The sequence below is a fragment of the Octopus sinensis genome, linkage group LG11 (assembly GCF_006345805.1).
Source record: "Octopus sinensis linkage group LG11, ASM634580v1, whole genome shotgun sequence".
NCBI classification, from domain to species: domain Eukaryota; kingdom Metazoa; phylum Mollusca; class Cephalopoda; order Octopoda; family Octopodidae; genus Octopus; species Octopus sinensis.
In genome coordinates this window covers 19,968,056-19,987,621 of record NC_043007.1, presented here as the reverse complement: position 1 = coordinate 19,987,621, position 19,566 = coordinate 19,968,056, and the positions used below count along the sequence as shown (strand labels likewise).

General features: G+C 39.4%; 1 protein-coding gene across 2 annotated transcripts in view; it reads left to right on the top strand.

Moving 5' to 3' along the window:
• LOC115217532 (ribonuclease DdI) overlaps positions 1-19,566 on the top strand; it is a 39,421-nt gene that overhangs the window by 6,684 nt on the left and 13,171 nt on the right. For both annotated transcript variants that reach the window (XM_036507174.1, XM_029787257.2), the window contains exons 2-6: positions 10,616-10,676; positions 11,846-11,903; positions 15,064-15,122; positions 16,783-16,855; positions 18,319-18,380. In XM_036507174.1, the coding sequence (XP_036363067.1) occupies positions 10,621-10,676; positions 11,846-11,903; positions 15,064-15,122; positions 16,783-16,855; positions 18,319-18,380 (308 nt within the window). In that variant the 5' untranslated portion in view covers positions 10,616-10,620. The remainder of the gene's footprint in view (positions 1-10,615; positions 10,677-11,845; positions 11,904-15,063; positions 15,123-16,782; positions 16,856-18,318; positions 18,381-19,566) is intronic.

The window sequence follows — 19,566 nt, the reverse complement described above, 5'->3', positions numbered from 1 at the left end:
ACATTTACTCAATAGTCAAATAGAAACTCTGAGTTTCAGATGCCGAAGTGGAAATCCACAACACCATCTCTTCGGTTATCTGGCGAAGAGATGGTGTTGTGGATTCCCACTTCGGCATCTGAAACTCAGAGTTTTATCTTGACTATCGAGTAATGTACATATTATTGTGTATATAATATATATATATATATATATATATATATATATATATATATATATATATATACATACACACAATTGCAGCGTGGAAGGTGTTTGTAAGCATTTAAGAAACACACAAAAGCCGTTCGATTCACTTCAAACATTTAAGTTATGTATGTGTGTATATATGTGTGTGTGTATATATGTATATATATATACACACATACATACACACAGGCGTACGTACGTACATACATATATACATGCATGCATACATACATGCGTGCATACATACATACACACATACATACGTACATATATATAACGAACTAATTGTTACTTTCTCAGATGCAGCACAAGGTTTTGTCAGTGAACAGGTCGCGGTCTTAAAGCGACGAAAATATTTTGACAAATTAAACTTAAATGTTGAAGTGAATCGAACTGCTTTTGTGTTTCTTAAATGGCTTAAAAACACCTTCCACGCTGCAATTGTTTTCGTTCCAGCACAACGATCTCAGATCAAATCACTTGCTATGCAAGTACATCTCCGTAATACATACACACACACAGTCACACACACACACACACACACATATATATATCATCACCAGCACCATGATATATATATATCATACATGATCCTGTTGTGGGCGAGGGTAAAGAATACGCACACCACCCGTTTTCGGCGTTTAGGGTTAGGGTTACGTCGAAAACGGGGTGGTGTGCGTATTCTTTACCTTCGCCCCGCTATGAATTGTACGTCGGCCTTGTCAAGGCGTTCTGAGGTGTTCCTTCGTAAATTACATTTATCAGTGCTTTATAGATATGTGTTGCAGTGTTTGTGTAATTCTTAAATCGAATCAGAATGTCGCTGTGTGAAAGGGCTTGCTGGGTATTTCCATTTCAGGTACAACTCAAAAGAAGGGACAAAGAATAACTGGTACTTCAATATTGACTGGCCCTTTATTTCTTACCCCACGAAAGGATGAAAGAAAAGTTGATCTTGGCGAAATTTGAAATCAGAGCGTCTACCCAACGATAAAATAATTCAGACAGTTCAGCGGGTTCCAGACGTTGTGGTCATGGGTCGAAAAGTCCGGGAAAATTTGGACACGCTTGACCAATGGTTCTCAACTGTTCATACGACTCTTGGGGTTCCGTATAACATTTTGTTGATACTTATGGTCGATAAATTCGTTACACTTCTACTACAAAATATGAAGTATTTCAACGATTATTTTGTACAAATACTAATGATACTTAATTATAAAAGTATATGAATTTAAATAACTATGAGGGTCCATCTGTGTATATGATTTAAGGGACCCATCCATAGGAAAATAATGGTTGGGAAACCACTGCACAGGGCCGAAAACTAGTCATAAGCGTGTGACTGAATTTACTACCATTTTTAATTAGAAGCAGTAATTGCTTTTTATTTCTGGGTATAGCTAGTCTTAACATTAGTGTAGCGTTAGTGAACAAGGACAAATTTCAAAATCCTACGTTCTTACTTCAGAGTAAAACAACCGATCGTTTAAGTTAGGGGCAGTCTTTTGTGTTCGTTACTTTGTTGATCTTCAACTGATTTTGGTGGGCGCCGCCGTAAATTCTTTCGACGCTTTGTGGATATTTATGATACAAGTAAGAAAGAATTTTTTTAATGTTAATCATCTTCCTCTTTGCACATACAAAAGAAGTGTTTATAGAATAATCGGGGCTACTGCAGATTCGCACCTCACCTTCAAAAATGCATTCTTTTGAAAAAAGTTTATCCAGATTCCTAAGTTTTGCATGTCGGAGATTACGAATAGGCAAAAGAAATAAAATCATAATTTTTAACCCCACCACTAATCTGAAATGTATTGTATATTGAAGTGTGGAAATTTCATTAAAATATGTAGGTAAAGTACACTTTCTATCTTTATTTGTTTCGTCCCCGTATTTTTACACGTTACATACCTGCTTTAACGAAATTACCACACCTTAATCTCCTAATATAACAATTGAGCGTAGTGTTTTTATAGAATTGTGTGTGTGTGTATGTATGTATGTATGTATGTAACATGTGACCTCGTGAGCACCGCCAGCAATTTTTTTCCCTCTGTCTTCCCTTCTCGGGATCTTTCCTTCTCCTTTGTTCCCGACGAAGAGCTCCGCTCGAAACGTTAAACCCTCCTTCTTCCCTTCTTTCCCGAGCGTCCAATAATACTATATTGTTCCACGTCTCGCGCTGCTGTGTTTTTTTGTGTTTTCTTGTTTGGATTAACTTTATATATATATATATATATTATATATAGATATATAATATATATATATTATATATATAGATATATATATATATATATATATATATATATATATATATATATATATATATATATATAGCGTGCTGCGTGTTGTGTGTGGGTATACATACATACACACACACTGCATGCATGCACGTACGCACACCTACATACCTACATACATACACGCACACACACTTACACACATACATACACACATACACACACACACATACATAAGGCAGACATACACCCATACACTCACACTCACACACACTTACATACATTCATACCTTCACTCATACATACATACATACACACACACACAAACATACATACATACACACATACACCTATACACACACGCCTACACACATACATACACACACACATACACACACATATACGCACATACACATATACTTACACACATGCACACACACACATACATACGCACATGCATGCATGCATACACACATATACACGCACACACATACATACACACACACACGCATGCACACATACATACATACACACACACATACATACATACATACACCCACACACACTTCCACACATACACACATACATACATACACACACACACATACATACATACATACACCCATACACATACACATATACACACACACATACTTACATACACTCATACGGACACACATACACACAGACATACACACATACACACTCACACATACATACACACAATACTTACACACACACCCGCATGCACGCGCACACACATGCACACACACACACTTCCACACATACACACATACATACACACACACTCATACACACACACATACATACATACATACACCCATACACATATACACACACATACTTACATAGTCATATGGACACACATACACACAGACATACATACATACACACTCACACATACAAACACACACACATACTTACACACACACTCGCATGCACGCGCACACATATGCATGTGCGCGCGCACGCATACATACATGCATGCACGCACGCACGCCTGTGGGTTCTGGCTATATCTCGGGTTCGTGTCTGGGGCCGGCGCGTTGTTGGGTTTCTCTTACGCCTGTCACCGCGGGAGTATTTTTCCATCATTCCTTCAGTTGCGAATTGTTTCCTTGCATGCATATATATATACACACACATAAACATATAAACACACATATAATACCCCTACTTTTTGTACACACATGCACATACATACATACATTCACTCCCATGCACTCACACACACACATTTACATATATATATACAATACACGCACACACACTTACACACGAATTCACATGCACACCGGCACATACACACACGCAACATATACCTCCACGCGCACGCACACTTACACATACGTACACACATATAAGCACAGACACACACATACATACATGCTCACAATTATACATTTATGCACATATAAGCACACACACCCACCCACACATACACTCAGTTAAGCACAGTTACTCGCCATACACACAACAAAACGCACACATGCACACACATACTACAACAAAATACACACACGGGACGTACACACGCACGCACACATTCCCCTTCTTCCTCCTTTTGCTTCTGACCTGTGACTCGCTACGGCCACTAGCCTTCGCCCAACATACACACACATACACACACACGCACGCACTAATAAACACACACCCCTGTCATCTCGCACACTGTTACTACTGCTGCTTGCCACTAGCCGTCGCCCAACATATACATCCATACACACACACGCACAAACTCACACACACACCCTCTTCATCTCGTTCACTGTGTTTTACCTTCCTTCTTTTTCCGCTCTCCTGTCTTTGAAAACCTGTCCCCTCTTGTCTACCACTTCCGCCTTTCAGTATGTTTACCCCGTGAAGACCACTTGCATTTTTTTTCCCTCTGTCCTCCCACCTCGGGATCTTTCTTTCTCTTATGTTTCCGACGAAGAGCTCCGCTCGAAACGTTATACCCTCCTTCTTCCCTTTTTTCCTGAGCGCCTAATAATACTTTAATTGTTCCACCTCCTTGCGTTGTTGTCTTTTTTGTTTTCTTCTTTGGATTAACTTTATATATATATACCGGAGTAAACACATAAATGTGAAACAAGGTGGAAAAAAGAGTACTCAAATACCAGTGGTAGAGTAATATGCTTTATTTAAGCAGCAGAAAATTCAACAAAATCTGTTACTCTGAGTTTCTCGTTGCCGTTCATAGCTAAAACTGTCTGATTGAACGGCAACGAGAACCTCAGAGTAACAGATTTTGTTGAATTTTCTGCTGCTTAAAATAAAGTATATATATATATATATATATATATATATATATATATATATACACGCATACACACGACGGTATGTATATGTATCAATTCAAACTTGTGTATGTATACTGGCCTCTATAGATGCCAATAACATCGCTACAAGTTTTTCCCCCCACCCCACCCCTCTCTTTCGTTCCTTTTTCTCTCTTTCCTTTCTTTCGTCCCCCTCCTTGCTCAGTATATGAGAATTGCTACATAGATGAATTTTAGCTTGCGTGCGAGACGGTTTGCGTCAATATATGTACACATGCTTTTATGTGTATAATTTAGATTCATATTCATACGTCTGTATATGTATGTATGGCGTTTACGCCATCCTTTTGTGTATGTTGATATATATATGTGGATTTTAATATAAATATGTATTGCAGTATTTATAACAGGTTTAATTTCTATGCATTAATTTGTACTGTCTTCATTAACGGCAATAGGTTTTTTCCTCGGTTTTTTCCTCGGATTTTATAATTTTTATAATTTTTATAAGTTTTTTTATATATATATACATATATTTTTGACCTTTTTGTTTATCGCTCGAAGATTGACCGTTTTTTCTAAAGGGCCAATCAAACAAGTACATTTCTTTTTAAAAGTGTAGCGTTTGTAAGAGTATAGATTGAATTAATATATAAGTTCCATTCTAGCAAAAACTGTCTGATGAACGGCAACGAGAAACTCAGAGTAACAGATTTTGTTGAATTTTCTGCTGCTTAAAATAAAGTATATATATATATATATTTATTCATTTTTATTTATAGAGGGCATTATTACACATAAATGCCTCACGCTAGGAGAGCCTTTCAAAGTCAAAACTACTAAAATAAACATACGAAATCACTGGTGATCCGCAGCTAAATTCTTTTTTTAAATGACTTGCTTCGAGATTTGCTTTCGGTACGATATGTTTATTTTAATAGTTTTAACTTTGAAAGTCCCTCCTAGCGTGAGGCATTTATGTGTAATAATGCCCTCTATAAATAAAAATGAATACATTTAAAAGAAAAAAAAATTGATGTTTTTTTTCTCTTATGAGGTTTTCACGCTAACTACTTGATAAATTCTTATGAAGATTTTATCCTATTTTTAAAATATATATATATGTAACTTACCGTTATCTTAAAGTTTTTACCAATATATATATATATATATAATGGCGGTGCCCCAGCATGGCCACAGCTCATAAGCTGAAACTAGAAAAATCAAAATCAAAATATACAAATTGAGATAGGGGTTGTAAATGCAACCCTCCATGGAATAACATATATCCAATCTACCGCTAGTGAAGTACCCAACAAAGTTAATACATAAATATATAAATACACACACGCACGCGCGCACGCTTAAAAGCCACCTTATCTGGTATGAAGAACACAAAGGTGCTAATTCAGTGACTGAACTTGTAGTATTTTGTTAGGATTAATCCAATGAATTGACAGCAAAGTAATCGCTTCTATCAGAATCGCTTACCTTTAAAGTGAAAAAACAAAACCGACGTATATGACAGGTATGTAAAATATATTTCTGTCTGCTTTTTTCTTTGTTCACTTGATTAAGCTGTAGAAATTGTAGCGCGCGCGAGCACACACACACAAACAAACACACACACACAAACAAACACACACACACAAACAAACACACACACACAAATTCTCCAGACATTTAGCTGTTATTTTTAGCATGTCGAGTTTCGTGGTCAGGGCTTCCACATGCTGTGGTGCTTTTGCTGTTTCATTATAAAGCTAAACATTAAGGCGGCGAGCTGGCAGGATGGTTGGCACGCTGGGCGAAATGCTTAGCCGTATTTCGTCTGTCGTTACGTTCTGGGTTCAAATTTCGCCGAGGTCGACTTTGCCTTTCATCCTTTCGGGGTTTATTAAATAAGTACCAGTTACGCACTGGGGTCGCTGTAATCGACTTAATCCGTTTGTCCTCTCTGTGTTTAGCCCCTTGTGGGTAGTAAAGAAATAGGTATTTCGTCTGCCGTTACGTTCAGAGTTCAAATTCCGCCGAGGTCGACTTTGCCTTTCATCCTTTCGGGGTTTATTATATAAGTACCAGTTACGCACTGGGGTCGCTGTAATCGACTTAATCCGTTTGTCTGTCCTTGTTTGTCCCCTCTGTGTTTAGCCCCTTGTGGGTAGTAAAGAAATAGGTATTTCGTCTGCCGTTACGTTCAGAGTTCAAATTCCGCCGAGGTTGACTTTGCCTTTCATCCTTTCTGGGTCGATTAAATAAGTACCAGTTACGCACTGGGGTCGCTGTAATCGACTTAATTCGTTTGTCTGTCCTTGTTTGTCCTCTCTGTGTTTAGCCCCTTGTGGGTAGTAAAGAGATAGGTATTTCGTCTTGCACTACGTTCTGAGTTCAAATACCGCCGAGGTTGACTTTGCTTTTCATCCTTTCTGGGTCGATTAAATAAGTACCAGTTACGCACTGGGGTCGCTGTAATCGACTTAATTCGTTTGTCTGTCCTTGTTTGTCCCCTCCGTGTTTAGCCCCTTGTGGGTAGTAAAGAAATAGGTATTTCGTCTGCCGTTATGTTCTGAGTTCAAATTCCGCCGAGGTCGACTTTGCTGTTCATCCTTTCTGGGTTGATTAAATTAGTACCTGTTATGTACTGGGGTCGATGTAATTGACTTAATCCCTTAAACCTGAAAAAGTGTGACACACTGACATTCCCGTTTATTATATTAGATATTCTTTCATTCTTTTACTTGTTTCAGTCATTTTAACTGCGGCTATGCTGGAGCACCACCTTTAGTCGAACAAATTAACCTAGGACTTAATCTTTGTAAGCGTAGTACTTATTCTATCGGTCTCTTTTGGCGAACCACTAAGTTACTGGGACGTAAACACACCAACGTCAGTTGTCAAGTAATGGTGGGGGACAAACACAGGCACATGAATACACACACACACACACACACACACAATACAACACACACATATACATGTGAGGGGCTTCTTTCAGTTTCCATCTACCAAATCCACTCACATGGCTTTGGTTGGCCTGAGGATATAGTAGAAGACACTTGCTCTAGGTGCCAGGCAGTGGGACTGAACCCAGAACTATGCGGTTGGTAAGCAAGCTGCTTACCACTCAGCCACTCCTGCGTCTGTTTAATTTTGTGGAAACTTTATTTCAATTAAGTGTATTTTATGTGTGTGTGTGTGTGTGTTTGTATTAAAATATAAAACAAAATGACAGGCACAGGAGTGGCTGTATGGTAAGTAGCTTGCTAACCAACCACATGGTTCCGGGTTCAGTCCCACTGCGTGGCATCTTGGGAAAATGTCTTCTGCTATAGTCCTGGGCCTACCAATGCCTTGTGAGTGAAGCCTGTTGTATATATGTATATATATATATGTATGTGTGTGTGTGTTTGTGTGTCTGTGTTTGTCCTCCTAGCATTGCTTGACAACCGATGCTGGTGTGTTTACGTCCCTCTCACTTAGCGGTTCGGCAAAGGGACCGATAGAATAAGTCCTGGGCTTACAAAGATTTGCTCGACTAAAGGCAGTGCTCCAGCATGGCCGCAGTCAAATGATTGAAACAAGTAAAAGAGTAAAAGAGTCTTCAATATGGCAATTCTTATTCTAGTGGTAACACTCTCTGAGCATCCACCCCCACTACAGACTTGGTCACCTAGGTAGCGGAAGCTATCAACTACATCCAGTTTCTCTGCCTGTCATGTGATGGAATCTGTTTTACTGAGCATCTGTGGTGTTTATTGTCCCTGTGCATCTGCCGCACTCGAAAGCTATCTTCCTGGTTAATCTTCCTTTGGTATTACTGCACCTCTTATGCGTTTCATAGCTTACACTGGGTACATCTTATGGAGTTTCTACCTACACTTTTTCTACAGATTGAGCTGGGTCACCTACTTGAAGGGGTGTGTAATGTGTTCGCCTTCCTACTATATCATCATCATCATCATCATCATTGTTTAGCGTCCGTTTTCCATGCTAGCATGGGTTGGACGGCTCTACTGGGGTCTGTGAAGCCAGAAGGCTTCATCAGGCCCAGTCAAATCTGTCAGTGTTTCTACGGCTGGATGCCCTTCCTAACGCCAACCACTCCGTGAGTGTAGTGGGTGCTTTTTACGTGCCACCCGCACAGGTGCCAGACAGAGCTGGCAAACGGCCACGAACGGATGGTGCTTTTTATGTGCCACCGGCACGAGGGCCAGGCGAGGCTGGCAACGGACACAAAACGGGGCGGTGCTGGCAACGGTCGCGAAACGGAAGGTTCTCTTACATGCCACCGGCACTGGTAACACATCTGTAATTTCCATTGATCGATTTCCATTCTGATCCTCACTTGCCTCAACGGGTCTTCACAAGTAGAGTTTTGTGTCCCAAGAAGGGAAGGTATGCATACGTAGGCTGGCTCCATCCCATGTAGAAGGCCACGGGTTATGGACTCACTTGTCCTGCCGGGTCTTCTCGCGCACAGCACACTTCCAGAGGACTCGGTCTCTAGTCATTTCCTCAGTGAGACCTAAAGTTCGAAGGTCGTGCTTCACCACCTCGTCCCAGGTTTTCCTGGGTCTGCCTCTTCCACAGGTTCCCTCAACCGCTAGGGTGTGGTACTTTTTCACACAACTATCTTCATCCATTCTCGCCACATGACCATACCAGCGCAAACGTCTCTCTTGCACACCACAACTGATGCTTCTTAGGTCCAGCTTTTCTCTCAAGATACAACTTTTCTCTCAAGGTACTTACACTCTGCCGAGTATGAGTACTGACATTACACATCCATCGGAGCATACTGGCTTCATTTCTTGCGAGCTTACGCATATCCTCAGCAGTCACGGCCCATGTTTCACTGCCATGTAGCATGGCTGTTCGTACACACGCATCATACAGTCTGCCTTTCACTCTGTGCGAGAGGCCTTTTGTCACCAGCAGTAGAAAAAAAATGTATAAAAAAAACCATTTGTTCATGTACTGGAAATACATACATAAAGTAAAACATACAAATCTGCACATTTACATACAAAAATACCCTGTTGTTGATGTTGAAATTCAAATGACGGTGCCTTGGATCTAAGTTAGAAACCGGTTCTTTCTCTATTGGCAAGAAATCTTGAAAACTGAACAATGACTGACATACATTCTGGTGAAGGTGCAGTCTAGCATGCTCCTGGTGCTTGTGTCATATAAAGACTTTTAACCCTTTTGTTCCCATATTTCTTTTGAGATGCTCTGTGTTTCTTTCAATTACTTTAAATATAACAAAGAATTTAGTAAAATAACTTAGTTATCATTCAGCTAGTTTTAGGAACATAAATTGTGACTAAGGTTTGGTGGAAGATTTTAATTCAGAAATTTTGAAAACCAGACATTTGTACTACAGAGACAGAGGTGGTTTCAAGCATTTGAGATGCTCTGTGTTTCTTTTAATTACTTTAAATATTACAAAGAATTTAGTAAAATAACTTAGTTATCATTAAGCTGGTGTTAGGAACATAAATTGTGACTAAGGTTTGGTGGAAGATTTTAATTCAAAACTTACGAAAACAAGACATTTGTACTCAGAGCCAGAGATGGTTTCAGCTGGGTTGGTAACGAAAGGGTTAAGGTAGTCAACTGCAAGAATCTTTGGCATGCCGGGCAAAGGCTTTTGCTCATCTTTTATATTCTGAGTTCAAATTCTGTTGAGATCGGCTTTGCTTTTCATCCTTTCACGGTTGATAAATTAAGTAACAGTTTAGCACTGGAGTCAGTGTAAATTGACTTAATCTCTCCCCCACCCCGAATTACTAGCGCCCTACCAAAGTTTGAAGCCAATATTCACCATGAATAATAAAAATTTATTAACTGTAGTTTCTTTCTTTGTTCTCTCCACAGACAAAATGAAGTCGTACCTGGTTGTTTTCCTGCTTCTTGCTTCTTTTAATACCATTCATGGGTAAGTACTTCAAACCTTTTTTGTATATGGCACTAAATCTTTATACATACATGTGCATATATATACACAGGCGCAGGAGTGGCTGTGTGGTAAGAAGCTTGCTTACCAACCATATGGTTCCAGGTTCAGTCCCACTGCACGACACCTTGGGCAAGTGTCTTCTACTATAGCCTCGAACCTACCAATTCCTTGTTAGTGGATTTGGTAGGCGGAAACAGAAAGAAGCCTGTTGTATATATATATATATATATATATAATCAAATGGAAATTGTAGTTGTGATACCTGTGCCGGTGGCATGTAAAAAGCACCATCCGAACGTGGCCGATGCCAGCACCGCCTTGACTGGCTTCTGTGCCGGTGACACATAAAAAGCACTGGCTGCAGTCAAATGACTGAAACAAGTAAAAGAGTATATATATATTGATAAAAATGGTAAGACAACAAAAGAATGAAAGTGACCTCAATATTATGTAAATAGAGGAATTTATCATTTTTTTATAATTAAATATTATTTGGAATTGTATTAAAAAATATTGTTAAAATATTTTGTATATTGTAGAATTATAACCAATCTTATTGCACAATAAAATTTTAACAACGGAATCTTAAATGTACCCCTTAACCCTTTCGTTACTGAATTTATTTTGAGATGCTCAGTGATTCTTCCAATTACTTTAAATATAAGAAAGAATTAAGTAAAATAACATCGTTATCATTAACCCTTTCGTTACCAACCCGCCTGAAACCTCCTCTGGCACTGTAATACAAATGTCTTGTTTTCAAAAGATCTGAATTAAAATCTTCCACCAAATCTTAGTCACAATTTGTTCCTAACATTAGCTTAATGATGACTACATTATTTTAATAATTCTTTGTTATATTTAAAATTAATTGAAAGAAACACAGAGTATCTCAACAGAAATATGGTAATGAAAGGGTTAAGCTAGAGTTAGGGACATAAATTGTGACTAAGGTTTGGTGGAAGGTTTTAATTCAGAACTTTTGAAAACCAGACATTTGTACTAAAGAGCCAGAGCCAGTTTCAGCCGGGTTGGTAATGAAAGGGTTAAGGGTCATATGGGCCTTGGTAGAGAGCCACTTGCTTAACTGAATCTTTGTTAATATGATAATCAATGCGTTGTAATTATTTCTTTTACTTAATTGACAGGACTGAATTTGATCATTACGTTTTTGCTCAACAATGGTCTGGTGTATTTTGTGAAGTGGTAAGTCTTACAATGTTTGTTGTATTCAGTCATTAATTTTTTTTTCTTGTCAAAGTCCCTACAAACACACTTGAGATTCTCAATTTGTTGAGTTAATTAAAAAAAATCGTGGCACTCTGTCAGTTACGACGACGAGGGTTCCAGTTGATCCAATCAACAGAACAGCCTGCTCGTGAAATTAACATGCAAGTGGCTGAGTATTCCACAGACACGAGTACCTATCCCATCTGCATGCCTGTCTGTTTACTTTCATATCCATTTGCCTACATACATGTGCATATATATACACAGGCGCAGGAGTGGCTGTGTGGTAAGTAGCTTGCTAACCAACCACATGGTTCCGGGTTCAGTCCCACTGCGTGGCATCTTGGGCAAGTGTCTTCTGCTATAGCCCCGGGCCAACCAATGCCTTGTGAGTGGATTTGGTAGATGGAAACTGAAAGAAGCCTGTCGTATATATGTATATATATATATGTATATATATATGTGTGTGTGTGTGTATTTGTGTGTCTGTGTTTGTTCTCCTAGCATTGCTTGACAACCAATGCTGGTGTGTTTACGTCCCTGTCACTTAGCGGTTCGGCAAAAAGAGACCGATAGAATAAGTACTGGGCTTACAAAGAATAAGTCCCGGGGTCGATTTGCTCGACTAAAGGCGGTGCTCCAGCATGGCCGCAGTCAAATGACTGAAACAAGTAAAAGAGTATACACACACACAGACACACACATCTATCTACACAACAGCCCACTAACTATTCTACCTGTATATAAATATAAACTGTGGGTACGAGGGTATGATTACCTACTACGTATATTTCCTATTTAGTTTCATTTATGAGAACTTACTACTGTATTTGTCTGAGTGTTGGGTCCTTTGGGTGGTTGGGTAAAATGTGGATGTCAAGTTGACCCAGGTTCCCTCCATGTTGGACCTTGGCATGTTGGTAGAGTATAGAGGACTGTTTTTTGTCGTCATATTGTCTCAAATGTTTATTTAGTCTTTCCGCAATACTCCTAGATGTCTCCCCTATGTATGTCATGTTCATGTCTTTACAAGCCCCTTCTATGCATCTTATGCTGTAGACTACATTTCGAGTTCTACAGTTAATGCCAGGGCTAATCCTACAAACCATGTAGTTATCATTGGTGCATATGATATTCTCACAGGGTGCGTCCTACATAGTTGTGATCTGACGGAGTTCCCTGACTTTTCAACAATCTTAATGTTGAGTTTGGTCTCCTTCAGGGCTTCCCTAAATCTACGAGCTAGTTCTCCATGCGCTGTGGCCTCTACAAACATCACTCCTTGATATTTGTCAATTTTATACCTATATCTTTACTACCCACAAGGGGCTAAACACAGAGGGGACAAACAAGGACAGACAAATAGATTAAGTCAATTATATCGACCCCAGTGCATAACTGGTACTTATTTAATCGACCCTGAAAGGATGAAAGGCAAAGTTGACCTCGGCGGAATTTGAACTCAGAACGTAACGGCAGACGAAATACTGTTAAGCATTTCGCCCGGCGTGCTAACGTTTTTGCCAGCTCACTGCCTTTCTGCATGTATTGTTTCCTGTCAAACTTTACTCTGCGGTTCTTCAAGGTAGTTGTTACACTGGCCCCTCTTGCATGTGCAACCATTCCTTTCACCTGGTTGTTGCTCTCAGGGTCTTAGGTGGGTACAGTCCAGCCACTCTAGCACTCTGTGGTGCTTTTCTTCACTGCTGAGGTGATGGTGGGTGGTCTTCCCCTCTGTGATCTGGTGGGGCAGAATCTAAAGGGGTCATGGTCGTCTAGATAGTCACTGTTGTAGCTTAGTCTAAGGAAGAGGCCCAGTTCCCTTGTGTTGACTTCATGGAACTCAACTTCACTCTCACAGATTATTTCAATGCATTTCTCCACAGCGAAATCTATGTCTAGATGGGTAGAGTGAAAACACATCCATACTACCTGTGAGGTTGTTGGAGTGGTTGCAAGTACTGATTTTACTGAGGAGGTCTTCCATGCTCACATAGACATCTGGGGACATTTCTATGGATATCCACTTCAACAGATTCCATCTGACCCATGCAAGCATAAAAAAAGTGCATGTTAAGATGATATATATAAATGCATGTATATTATATGTATGTATGTATGTATGTATGTATGTATGTATGTATGTATGTATGTATATATATATATATATATATTATATATATATATATATGTATGTATATATATATGTATGTATATATATATATATGTATGTATATATATATATGTATATATATATATGTATGTATATATATGTATGTATATATATATGTATGTATATATATATATTATATATATATATATATAATATATATATATATATATATACACACACACATATATACACACACATACATACACATATATACCTTGTTTGTGGATGAAAAAGACTACCAATGGTTTTATGTAAAAGACATTCTGTACAGTTGTCTAAAAATATACCATATGAGAAAATTGGTAATTGTATGCATATAAGTGTTTGTGTGTATGTTACTGTTTCCATGACTTGGTATTGCATGACAAGTTGTCAGTGGTTGTCATCATTGTGCAAGTGGTGACTTTTTGTTTCCAATCTTCTTAACCTTACTTGGAAACAGGTGATGGTTGATGACAAGAAAGCCGTCTGGCTGTAGAATATCCACTTCAACAGATTCCATCTGACCCATGCAAGCATAAAAAAGTGTATGTTCAAATGACGACGACGACGGCGATGACAACGACGATGACGATGACGATGACGATGATGACGATGACGAGGAGCAGGAGGAGGAGGAGGATAGTTCCCTCTCTTCCTATTGTTTGCCAAATCTAGTTTGCTTTACTACTTCATTTGCACATCAACCAAGCGTCCTGGAAGTCTTGCTGCTCCAAACAATAAGATAAAAAGCGGAATCTGGTAAATTCCATGATTCTTTTCTTTGCACCACCAACAACCAGCCATTACAAAGACAAAGCTCTTCTACCTATACTCATAGTGACCACCACTATTGATACTATTACTGCTTCTGTCACCAGCACCACCACTACAACCACAACCACAACCACCACCACTACAACCACAACCACCACCAACACCATCACAACCACTACTACTATATCGGTATATTCTCTATTTCAGAACGATTACTGCCTCCGTAAACTTACAACTCGGAATACTTGGACAATTCATGGTTTATGGTAAGTAATTTTCTTCATTATGGAGATGTACTTGCATAGCAAGTGACCTGATCTGAAATCATGTGCTGAGACAAGCAATTGCAGTGTGGAAGGTGTTTATAAGCCATTTAAAAACACACAAAACCATTAGATTCACTTCAACATTTCAATTTAATCGGTGTCAAAATATTTTTGTCGCTTTGAGACCGATATCTGTTCACTGACAAAATTCCTCGCTAGCGAGGAATTTTATCAGTGAACAGGTCGTACGTAGAGAGAGAGAGAGAGAGAGAGAGAGAGAAATAAGAAAATGGAGGGGATCAATACAAGATATTTTCCCAATTTCTATTCCTGTATGTTATATATTTTTATAATTACTGGTATCTTTATATACTGTATATGTAAAGCATATGTTATACATGTATATTCTTGTAAATATCATTTTAGTAAATCTGTCAACGATTTCTTAATTGAGGGTGGATGATTACTATTACCATTAATATTTCTAAGGTTTTCATTAATTTTATGGAATGCTTGGGTTATTAAATTAAAATTAGCATCTAATTAATTAACATTGTTTAAGCCTTTAGTGTTCGCATTATTCTGCCAAAGTTAATCCTTTTTCATCCACATTGTTTTGAATTAATCATGCATTATCTCGTAGCTTTGAGATTTTGATGAGGTAGCTGTTAATTTTTAAAACGATATTGTAGGGTTGGTGTGAGAGACCAGATCTGGCCAGTTTGAACATAAAACAGGCAGAATACTTTTGGCCGGATATGGCCGGTTTAAATGCTAAATAATGTTAATGGGAACATGAAAGTCTGAGTAGCAGTTTTTTGTTGCTAGTGCCGCCTGACTGGCTCCCTTGCTGGTGGCATGTAAAAGCACCCACTACACTCTCAGAGCAAGGCCATGTAGGGGGACAGGGAGTTATGTACAGGGTCATACAAAGAGTTCAGGCCATTTCTGGTCAAGACAGACTTTGAACTGAGCGGTCGTCGGCATCTTCACTATCTCGTCCGGCAGCTTATTCCACGGATCCGCAACCCGGACGGGGAAAGCCCCTCTCCTTCGATTGAGATGAAATCGTCGTAGATAGAGCTAAGCATTAAGGTTCTTCCAGCAGGGGAGAGCTATAACCTGCTGAACTAACAGCTTCAGTATAAAATTATTGTTCAAAGTCTCTCTAATGACGGATGATCAATGATTAAAGTTATTTCAACATGGTAAGAAATGGATGGAAGCACTCCGTCGGTTACGACGACGAGGGTTCCGGTTGATCCGAATCAACGGAACAGCCTGCTCGTGAAATTAATGTGTAAGTGGCTGAACACTCCACAGACACGTGTACCCTTAACGTAGTTCTCGGGGATATTCAGCGTGACACAGAGAGTGACAGGGCCGGCCCTTTGAAATACAGGACCAACAGAAACAGGAAGTAAGAGAAAGTTGTGGTGAAAGAGTACAGCAGGGATCACCACCATCCCTGCTGGAGCCTCGTGGAGCTTTAGGTGTTTTCGCTCAATAAACACTCACAACGCCCGGTCTGGGAATCGAAACCGCGATCCTACGACCGCGAGTCCGCTGCCCTAACCACTGGGCCATTGCGCCTCCATACATGGTAAGAAATATAAATCAATGCAATTATTATTTTAATTTTTATTCTACTTTATTTTAGGCCTTCAGATTCAGATGGCTCAAGCCCACAATTTTGCCCAAGAGGAGCTCCTTTTGATTTCAATAAAATAAAGGTAATTACTAGAAATCTAACCCTAACTGTAACCCTAACTGTATTGCCATTTGTATGCTGCCAGTCATCACTCCCTCTCCTCTGTGCTACTACATCCATTCTTCATTCCCATTACCCCCCCCCCCTCCAACTCATATTTACCAATTCCTATCCGTCTTGTATCTGTCTTTCACTCTCCTCTCACGATACTGAAAACCTACTCAACTTACTTCATTCTTCTGCCTCCACATTCTTTTCTTTTTTCACCCCGCCCCAAGCTTGCTGGCCTTGTGCAAAAATTTGAAATCATCATCATAATCATCATCATCATCATCGTCGTCACCATCACCATCATCATCATCATCATCATCATTATCATCATCATAATCATCATTATCATCATCATCATCATCACCACCATCATCATAATCATCATCATCATCATCATCGTCGTCGTCATCATCATCATCACCATCACCATCATCATCATCATTATTATCATCATCATCATTATTATTATTATTGTCGTCATCATCATCATCATCACCATCATCATCATCATCATCATCATCACCATCACCATCATTATCATCATCATAATCATTATCATCATCATCATCATCATCATCATCACCATCATCACCATCACCATCATCATCATCATCATCATCATTATCATCATCATAATCATCATAATCATCATCATCATCATCATCATCACCATTACCATCACCAGGGCATCCAGCTGTAGAAACATTGCCAAATTAGACTGGAGCCTGGTGCAGCCTTCTGGCTTCCCAGAACCCCGGTCGAACCGTCCAACCCATGCTAGCATGGAGAACGGACGTTAAACGACGATGATGATCATCATCATCATCATTATTATTATTATTATTATTATTATTATTATTATTATTATGGTAGTGAGTAAACCTGGGCACCAAACTGGTAATCTGCTAATCGTTAATTAACAAAGTCAACATTTTCGTTATTGATCTGACTTTTAATTTAACGTCGGAAATCATTATCAGACTAATTAACTTCTGTTAAATTTAACTTCCATTCACTCAAGTCAACTTGGGTTAACTTCCTTTAACTTCGATTGAATTGAAGTTAATGGATTTTTTAAGTTTTGGCAACTTTTAAAGGTGTTTTTAGAGCAAAAATGGATTTTTTGTTTATTTTTCTATAATCAAAATTAATGTTAACTGTTTATTAATAACTAACGTTACATTTTTAAAGAATTAACTGATTCACAGTTAACGAAGGTAACTTACTGATTAACAGTGCCCACCTTTGGTAGTGAGCTTGGTAGACTCGTTAGCATCCTGGGCAAAATGTTAAGCGGTATTTTGTCCGTTTCTACCTTCTGAGATCAAATTCCACCAAATTGAATGTTGCTTTTTTGCCTATTGGGTTCAATAAAATAAATACTCTGATATTTCTTGTGTCAAAATTTGATGTTATTTTTTTTTTAATTTGCAGAGTATGGAGAGTCAGTTGAATGAGAAGTGGCCAAGTTACTCCTCACCATCTAAAGAATTTTGGTAAGTTTTTGTTCTAATGATACCATTCGAGTGTGGTCATTGCCAGTGCTGCCTGACTGGGTCCCATGCTGGTGGTATGTAAAAAGCCCCATTTCAGCATAGTCTTTGCCAGTGCCACCTGACTGGCTCCCATGCCGGTGGTGTGTAAAAAGCCCCATTTGAGCATGGTCGTTGCCAGTGCAGCCTGACTGGCTCCCATGCCAGTGGTATGTAAAAAGCCCCATTTGAGCATGGTCATTGCCAGTGCCGCCTGACTGGCTCCCTTGCTGGTGGCATGTAAAAAGCCCCATTTGAGCATGGTCGTTGCCAGTGCCGCCTGACTGGCTCCCTTGCTGGTGGCATGTAAAAAGCCCCATTTGAGCATGGTCGTTGCCAGTGCAGCTTGACTGGCTCCCATGCCAGTGGTATGTAAAAAGCCCCATTTGAGCGTGGTCGTTGCCAGTGCCACCTGACTGGCTCCGTTGCTGGTGGCATGTAAAAGCACCCACTACACTCTCGGAGTGGTTGGCATTAGGAAGGGCATCCAGCTGTAGAAACACTGCCAGATCAGATTGGAGCCTGGTGCAGCCTCCTGGCTTCCCAGACCCCGGTCGAACCGTCCAACCCATGCCAGCATGGAAAGCAGATGTTAAACAATGATGATGATAATGATGAATGCCTATCATTGTCTGTGATTTTCATTATTTAGCAACATTCAGTCAATGGATTGTGACATTGCCAAAATGTTGTTGCTAACTGTTAGTGTAATCTGATGTCAATTGTTGCAAATTTTTCTTTACCTGAGTTGTAGCTATTGGGTAGCTGTAGGCCAGATACAGTAGACGTATATCACATAGATAATCGAATATCTAGATGTGAACTGTAAATTTAGCTCCAGATATACATAATATAAGTTCAGCCATGTCTGTGGGATTATGAAGTTTCATTCCCAATCACATGGTTTAAGATTCGGGTACACTGCATGGGGCCGTTTGGGCAAATGTCTTTTACTATAACCCCAAGCCAAACAAGGCCTTGTGGGTGTATAGATACATGCAAAGGAACAGTGCACTTGAGTGCTCAACACCATATGTAAAGATGGATCCCTCTAGAATTTTCAAGCCTGCCTCATGGGAACATTGGTATTTGTCTCCTGATCATCATCTTCATCATCATCGTCGTCGTTTAACGTCCGCTTTCTATGCTG